Raw genomic sequence first — 8,800 nt, forward strand, 5'->3', positions numbered from 1 at the left:
CAACACTAGATTAAATCTTCTAAAGAATATTAGATACAGCTTACTTTTTAAGCTTTTAAATAAGACTTAAAACTTTTCTTTTAACATGCTACAGCAATTTATAATGTCTCTTACATAACACTAAGTAATTATCGCGCTAGACAGCCTTTAGAAGCAGAATGCTAGCCTAAATTAAGAAATCTAACTAAGCTTAAAAAAAGTAGTTATTAAGTATATACTTAAGCTTATTACGCGCAGATTTCCCTCTAGGCTTATAGCTATAGCTAATATAGCTAATTTCTTACGCGCAAAGCGCAATCTAGGCTAGGTTAGCTTAAACTAGCCTAGTATGTAAGTTAAGCACTACTTTAAGTTTACAATAAAGTTTAATTATAAGTAAAATTATAAAAAAGCACTTTATAAAGATCTAAAGGTTATCTAGAGCTAGTTTTGCCTAGTAGCTAATATAAAAGCTAAGTATAGTATCTAGAATAAAAACACATATAACTTTAATAAGTTAAGCTTTATAATAGGCTAAATATTAACTAGAGCAGTTATTATAGCTTTAGAAAGATAAGAATAGCTAAAGGTAATACAGTAAAGTAATAAAAAGTAGACAATAGTTATTTAAAGCATTAACATAATAAGGTAGGCTATTTTACCCTCTATTATCTTTAAGGGCTGCTATTACTTTTTTGCTTAGTATAAGAAGAAGAATCTGCTTTAAAACTAGGTTATTATAGTCTCTAAGAACAGTTAGATAATAAATAAGCTTAAGCTGTAGTAGTTAAAGCACTTTAATACGCATATATAAAAAAAGGTTGTAAGCGCTTATTAGCTTTTTATTATTAATAGCTATAAAAGCTATAACTTGCTTAATTTTTAGTAGTACTATAAAAAAAAATTTATTACTATCTACATGCCTCTACACTTATTACACCTTTTATAGCCTCTTAATATAGGTTGTTTTGCCCCTCTAAAAAAGGCATATAAGCGCTAAGCTAAAGATCTTATGTGTAACTAAATTACTTATATTATAAAACTTAAGTTCCTACTATGCTTTATATGCGCCTATAATGCAGTAATTACTTCTAGTAATATCTAAAAAGGGTTTTAAGGCGCTAGTTTAATCTTATTTAACCTAGAATAGGTTAAAATAGCTCTTAACATCTAGTTATGTACTTTATTACTACTACTACTTATTAATAATAAGCTCTAGTAGTTATAAACCCTAAGTAATACCTTTAAATTTAAGTTATAATTAATGCTTATAAAGGTAAAAATTTAAAGGCATGTAAATAGCTTACTAACATCTATAGTAAAGGCCTTTAAGAAGGTCTTAAAGGGGGCATTAATTATTGCGCATAAGCTAGTGTTAGCGTAAAAGAAGATCACAAAGCTTTAAGCAGCAAATAAGGCTGCCACACAACATAAATTACATAAAAGAAAGCAAATTTAGGTAGAAGAGACTTTAATAGTTAAGGATAGGGCTTGTCTAACTGCTCTAAAGGAGTTTAGAGCGCGTAGTAATAAAAAGAAGCTAAAAACGCAGGTGCGCGCTAAAGAAAGTAAGCTAAGTTAAAAGTAATATAAGTAGTGCAATTAAACTAGGCATAACTTGTGTATGTGTAAAAAAGTAGTAGAAGTAGACTCTAAATAATATCTTATGTTGTATTGCTTTATACAGGGCTAAAGTGGGCTGTTTTGCGCCAGAATAGGGTGGTTTTAGTGGGGGCTTGGCAAAAGTGGCCGGCCAACCCGTTAGGTACGTTAAAGCTTTTAAAGACACTCTAAAAACTATTTATAAACTAGTAAATAAAAAACTATTACAGCTAATAAAATAAACAACCTCTAGTAAGGTAAAAGAATAGTGCAGCTGTAACAGTGCTGCTTGTCAAGCTCCGCTGCTAGTTACATGATCTTGCTAAGGGTTAAGTGAGCGCGCTAGCGCCTTAGCGCTGTGCAAGCTTTTCTCTTGCTTAACCCTTCGCCCCCTTCACTCCCCATCCTAGTTTAGCTGAAATAGAGCCAACCTACTCTACCTTGCTTCCCTAGCTCTATACAGTAGTAGAGACAGTGCTTGTTATTACATTAAACTGGAATTAATCCTATTTTAGCTAGAGGACAGCAACATAATATTAGGGTCCTACTAAGTAATTAGCCTGTGTGCTTAATTTGCTAACAACTACTGTAAAATCCTAGTTAGGCTAAGTACCCTAACACTTTTTAAAGAGTCCTGTGCTAAGTAAGACGCTGCAGCTAAATTAACTATAAGGAAGAGCCTACATTACCTATATAACAGAAGAGAGTTTAGAGCTCTATTATACTAATTACTCTAGGAGAGATTACCTTGCTAGATCCTCTGCTACATAATTATAAGCCCTAAGGCAGCAGGCATCCTACAGGCCTAGAGACAGCAGGCCTACTAACTAATTAGCTGCACTGCTAGCAGCACTACTGCCATATCTGCTTCACCCTCTTAGGACCTAAAGTAGTATTACTAATTAATTAGCTGCACTGCTAGCAGCATTAAACTAATACTAGCATAGGGAAACCCTTAAAGCTTAAGATGTAGGTAGACCTTACTGCCCTACTAACTAGCAAAGAGCACACGCTAGCACCTAGGACACTTAAGAGTAGCGCTAAAGTTTATAGCAAAGAGGTGTTTAGAAAGGACTACATAATTAAAAAACTTTATAAATAAGTTTAGTAAAATAAAAAGCTAACAGTAGTTAAAACTAAAAAGGTTTTATAAAGTAATAATGTACACAAGCTTTACAACCTTACTGTTACCCTACTTATGCTTATAACTAGCAAAAAAGTAGTCCTTATAAATAAGCTAGTCTAATATGTTTTTAAAACACAGACTTTTTGTAACTATACTAACACACTAGTAAAAGCGCTTAATAAGGCAAAAAAGAAACTACTAGAGGCTTAAAGATAGGTAGCTACATCTTAGAAGCTGCTAAATAAGGCCTTAGCAAAGCTAGCTAACTAGAACATTAAAGCTACTACCTTAAAAGACCTGCCTAAGCTAGCATCTATAGACACTTTTTGCCTATACCTTTTAAAATAAATAGGTAGCGCACTTATAGTAGCACTAACTATAAGCACCCTAAAAAAGCAGCTGCGCTTTAAACTTATAACTCTAGCTATACTAAACACTACATAGTTTACCTTATAAAGCTAGAGAGAAGGCTTATAACACTCTACTAAAGTAGTAAACTTGCTTATATTTATAGGTAATAATAACTATAACATTAAGCACTAAAAAACCTACTAGTAGGTAAGCTACTACACAACACTAACTACTTTATCTTTTTAGACAGTAACTTAAGGAACTATAAAAATGCGTAAGCACACTATACTAAATTAAGAATAAGTAGAAAAGCTCTAAGCTACTTATAACTACACTTTAAAGTAATAAAGAAACATAACTAGTAAGTAATAGCTACTAGCATTATTAAATTTTTAAAGAAAGCCTTTATTAATACTTACTAGCGCTTTAAAGCTAGAGCTAAGCTTTACTAGCTAAAGATAAAGTTATCTTAGAACTTTAAAGACTTTAAAGCTTAGTTTACTTAACTAGCTAATAAAGCTAAGCTGCTGCTAGACTAATAAAAGAATAAGATCTATAATGCTCTCTTAGGCCTACTACCTGTACATATAGAGATCTACTGCTATAACCCTACTATAAGCTTCTTTAACTACTGCTACTAAGCCTAACAGATTACATTCTCTTTATAGAAAGTAGCTATAAAGACTAGTGCTTAGTGCGTGTAAAAAAGTCTAAAAAGCCTACTTATAAAAACATTTTATAACTATAAGTTACTACTTTACTAGTGTAAGTTATAACTTTACTACTAACACTAATAGCTAAGAATAATGTTATATACTATTACTATTATAAGTTAAGACACTTTAGCTATAACTACTTACTTTTTTATATAAAAAATAAGCTAATAAAAGCTGTAAACTTAAATATAAAGTCAAGTAATAAAAAGGCACTATTATTAAAGAAAGCTTTACTTTAAGGGAAGTCTTCTCCCTAGAGACGCATAATAGAGCCCCTAGTCCTAACCTGTAGCAGCTACTCTTTAGCAGAAAGCTATTTACACCACCTTGCTGCATCTTTACTAACAGGACAGCTATTAAGCTTAATAGCTTTATTAACACTAGTGTAAGTAGCTATAATCTTCTTTATTTTAAGCATTTATATATAGTAAAAAAAGGTCTTAAAGTAAAGCTCTTTAAACCAGCGCCTGTTTTTCTAGTAAGGTACTATAATAGACTAAATAGATAGGTATATAAGTACTTTAAAGCTAATCTAGTTTTAGATAGCTACTAGATACTATTATACTTTATACTCTATAACACTAGTTATTACAACCTTATTATTAGTTATAAGCTGCTAAAAAAAGCAGGTGTGTAAATTAACTATAAAAACTATGCACTAAGATAGCTAAAAATAATAATAAGCTAATTAATTATAAACATAACATTAACATTTTTATATATAGCTTGTCTCTAGAGATAAACCTAAGTTACTAAGAAAACACTAAAAGACATAATAAACTTATAAGCGTAGATGCGCTTTAACTAGTAAGTAAATAAAAAGTAACTAAGCATCTTATATATAAAAAGAACTTTAGAAAGATGTGTAACTAGCTTAGCACTTTAAAGCTAAGCTTATAACTTTATTATAAAAATTACTATAACTTAACTATGTTATATAATACACTTATTAATGCTAGTTTAGACATTAATATAATAAGTTTTACTACTTTTATATTACATACTTAATAAAAAAAGTTATTATTAGTTATATAAGTATATATAAAGTAGAAAAACTTATCTAAGACTGTTAAAAAAAATAAACTAGCTTAACCTAAAGAAAAAGCTCTGCTAGTTAATTTAATAAAAGCTTCTAGCACTATTATATGTAAGAGCTACGCTAGCTTACTTTTTTAAAAAAGACTTTAATAAGCTTTTACTTTACTATAAAAGAGTTAACTATAACATTTAGCTTATAGTAGAAAACACACTATTAAGTAGCTTACTATAAGTTTTAAACTTAAAAGCTTTAGTTAATAACAAGTTTTTAAAAAGTTATTTATAATAACTAAATAATTTAATATAATAGTGTGTAAAAACTATAACTTAAACTAAATTAAATACTTTTTAAAGTTAGATATAGTTAAATAAATAATTAATATAATATTATTAATAAAGCTATTACTAGTAAAAGTAAGTTTTTTAATATAATGTAACAGCATAGGCAAGATAATAGGTCTAAATACAGTAGAAATCTACTTAGAGGCATATAGAAGTGCGTGGGGACTTAGAACAAAGGAATTTCTATTAACACCTATAGGCCTTGTACAAAGGATATTAGAAAACTACTAAGCTAGCTAAGGGGAGAGGTGCGACTAAATACTTAGGTGAATAGGGGTAACTGCAGGGGACAGGGTCAAGTCATGGTCGGGGCCGATACGGGGACCCTTCGGATAGGATCCGAGCGACCCGAGATGGAACGATTCGTGAGAATCGTTACACTGTCGGCCCGGCAGAACCCATCTCCAAGCCGCGCTAGTCGCAGGCAGTGAGCTGAGCTATGTACATAGATTCTAGTATAATGTGACTAACCAGCCACGAATACTGCAGGGCCGTCACACCTATTACTAGAAAAATAGTAATTACTATAGTAATTACTATTACTAAAAAGTGGCAACCCTGCCCCTGCAGAGCTTGGATTGTTGAGTGGCTAATGCCTTTTGGTAGGCGACTGTACATGTAAGGCCGAGATGGCGCTTACGTGCGACGGGTATATATACTATTCTGTACGCAGAATCAACTGTTGGTTGATTATTCGCACCTTTTTAGTTGTATTGGCGCAGTGGTACAGCGCTCCGTCTTTACAGTACATAGACTAGCGTGGTTCGGAGATAGGTTCTTCCGGGGCTGGCTAGCCATTTAAGACCACGCCAGCCCCTGACTACCTCCTCACCTTAGTATTCTCCGTGTAATACAGCCAGCCTATCCCATCACCTAGCATCATGCAACAATGGTGAAGACAGTGCTCGTTAGCTAACCTATCCAACTGCTCCGGATTGTTATGCAACGATGGTGAAGACCGCACTGGTCATCACAACATCAGTCGAATCAATTGGCATGCTACCGCGAACCTGACATGACGGCTGCTAACTTGAAGTAAGGACAACTATCACTTCAGGATGCACTCGGCCTGTATCTTTCTTCTAAGCTACCCTACAAGCACGTGCCACATTAGCGTTCTCTCTGTGGCTCTTGTAAGCAAGATGTCCTTGCAACAATTTAGATGATATTTCTGATACCAGCCATGATATAATCCTTAGGTCCTCTCTTCTTCCCCCCATTTTGCATTTCAACGACGCTAGCGCGTCTCTGCTCCTCTGAGACATCTACACCACTGATGCTTCGCTGAGACTCCTTCATACCAGTGTAGATATCGATATCCTTTGTTCTGACGAATAGTGGGCGATCTGATGGTCTGACGAACCAGCTGTAGATCTTCCAGATGAAGTATAGGAAGATAAGGAAAGGGCCGGCGAGGTATAATTCGAAGAACGTCTTAGCATCCAAGTTGGGCCCCCCGACTGGGTACAGCGCGACATAAAATTGTGCGACAAGGCAGAGGATGTTAATGATCAAGCATACCCAGGAGCCCCAAACACCGAAGGCGGCCTTGAAGGGCAGTTCGTCTACGGAATGGCCATTGGCGGCCCTACGAGTAGTTAATACCAAGTAGCTAACAAGTAGTGCAGTTTGGAGCTTACCAGGCCTTGCGGAAGCGAATATGAGCCAAAGCAATACTGCCGTAAATGAAGAGAATGGAAAGACCTGACAATGATAAAAGCCAAGTAAAAATTTCTCCGCCATCCTTTGCCAGGTTGATGAAAGCTAAGCATCCAAAAAGGAGTTGAAGGATGACCACACTAAGAGGACGTCCCTTTTTGTCAATATAGGCCAACAACTTGGGACCCATGCCTGTGTATGAAGTTAGCGTTGTGTAAAAGTCATGGAATGGTGCTCGCACCGTTTGCGGCCAGAGCCTGCAACGTGCGAGTCGAGCCGAAAGTGCAGGAGTTGGCGACACTCAGAACAGAAATCAAGATAACAGCGTTGAAAATCGATGGGAGGACCTTGATACCAGCGAGCTGAATGGCGATAACGAAGGGTGAGTGACGGGATTCGGAACCTTCGCCGCTGTACAAGGGACTGTCGGCTGGTACAATCAACCCAATAAGGAAGAGGTTGACAATATAGAAAATAGCGAGACGCCAAACAACCTGCTTGGAAGCTCTTGGAACTTCCTTTCTAGGGTTAGCAGTCTCGGCAGCAGCCAGTCCAGTGAGCTCAGTTCCAGTATAGGCGAACGACGCTGTAACGAAAACAGTACAAAAACCGTGGAAGCCGTTGAGGAATGCAGACCAAGGCGAGTGCCTATGTTGCGTTAGTAGCCTTGCCAGTAGCCACACCAAAAGTCTGAGCATACCAGTATTTCGCACCAATGTAGCCTCTGTCGTCTGTTGGAACCCCGCCGCAGTTAATGATTATTGCGAGAATCATGAAGCCGAGGCAAGCGGTGATCTTCATAATGCTGAGGACGAACTCGACCTGTTCCAATTAACTCGGTCCTTAGAATACTCTCAGTAAACCGACCTCGCCATAGCCCCTCACGCCAAAGATCTGGATGGCAGCCAAAGCGACAAGTATCGGGACGATCCAAGCACTATTGTTGATGCCATCCGATCCGGGCCAGTAGTGGATGATGTTGCAAGCAGCTGAAATCTCAAAAGGAAGGACAGTCAGCCAGCTGATAGCATACTGCCAGCCGCAAGCGAAACCCCAAGAGGGATCAACGAAGCGGCAGATGTACATAGTGAAGGCTCCGTTGATCGGGTATATGACTGCCATTTCTGCGAGAGCTTGCATCACGAGGTAACTAAATGAACAATTTAGATGAGGATACAGCATTTCAGCGTCAAAAAAGCATACATCATGCCGCCTAAATTCATGTTAATTCCCACGTTGCAATTCTAATAGCGTATAACGTACCAACAATCATGAAACCAAGGAGGACAGAAGCAGGTCCACCAGTCTGGAAAGCACCGCCAGACGAAACAAACAGGCCAGCACCAATTGCACCACCACTATATGCATACATTAGTACACAGATGAAGATTCAGTGTGCTGCACTTGCATGGCAATCATCTGCATGTGTCTGCCTTTCAAGTCTTGGTGAAGCGGGTTCTCGTTTGCTTCGACCATATTTTCTGGGTCACTGAAATGCCCCTCGCCTGTGTGCTTTCCGAGATTGGCCGGCTCATAGACTGGAGTAGCGCTGGCATGCTTCTCAGCAAGAACATCATTTTTGGGTTTCAGACTCATCGTTGCGGAGGACAAAATGAAGAAGCGACCAGGCCGTGAAATATCTTGTGTAGATAGCTACAAACCTCTCTTTCGCGCCTATAAATACGGCAACTCGCCTTCCGACCGCTCCATGAGGGATTGTGGATGAACCAATCACAATCGCATCGAGCAATCTACAAATTAACCATTTGGGGAAGGTGACATCGTGGCCGCCCATGGCTGATTGGCCCAGTGCTGCTCCACTCCAGAGCTCGGCGACCAATGTGGCGCCACGCTCATGGTCGATCGTTGCCTGATCTTCATGAATACGATACAGTCATACCATAGTAAAGCCGTTCGCCAAATACCAAGGAACTTGCTGGGTACTTCATTAGTCGCTATTCGCGTTTGGACGATACAATCTTACGGC

At 37.2% G+C, this 8,800-nt stretch overlaps 1 protein-coding gene across 1 annotated transcript; it reads right to left on the reverse strand.

Annotated features, from left to right (window-relative positions):
• Positions 1–6,084: 6,084 nt before the first annotated feature.
• BDR25DRAFT_300737 (uncharacterized protein) lies at positions 6,085–8,450 on the reverse strand. The gene is made up of 8 exons (XM_033689432.1): positions 8,222–8,450; positions 8,077–8,171; positions 8,017–8,026; positions 7,681–7,963; positions 7,514–7,635; positions 7,055–7,461; positions 6,795–7,005; positions 6,085–6,742 (listed from the first exon to the last, which is right to left on the reverse strand). Exons 1-8 carry the CDS (start codon positions 8,407–8,409, stop codon positions 6,313–6,315), a joined length of 1,746 nt encoding a protein of 581 aa, XP_033552584.1. The 5' UTR covers positions 8,410–8,450; the 3' UTR covers positions 6,085–6,312.
• Positions 8,451–8,800: the final 350 nt, after the last annotated feature.

This window comes from Lindgomyces ingoldianus (assembly GCF_010093535.1).
Source record: "Lindgomyces ingoldianus strain ATCC 200398 unplaced genomic scaffold BDR25scaffold_4, whole genome shotgun sequence".
Taxonomy (NCBI): domain Eukaryota; kingdom Fungi; phylum Ascomycota; class Dothideomycetes; order Pleosporales; family Lindgomycetaceae; genus Lindgomyces; species Lindgomyces ingoldianus.

Excerpts from the sequence above, each read along its gene's own strand:
- BDR25DRAFT_300737 (XM_033689432.1), bottom strand. The coding sequence starts at position 8,409 with ATGAGTCTGAAACCCAAAAATGATGTTCTTGCTGAGAAGCATGCCAGC. Across the intron at positions 7,636-7,680 it reads GCGTGAGGGGCTATGGCGAG|GTCGAGTTCGTCCTCAGCAT; the intron begins GTCGGTTTACTG and ends TAATTGGAACAG. Across the intron at positions 7,006-7,054 it reads GCAGGCTCTGGCCGCAAACG|GCATGGGTCCCAAGTTGTTG; the intron begins GTGCGAGCACCA and ends CTTCATACACAG.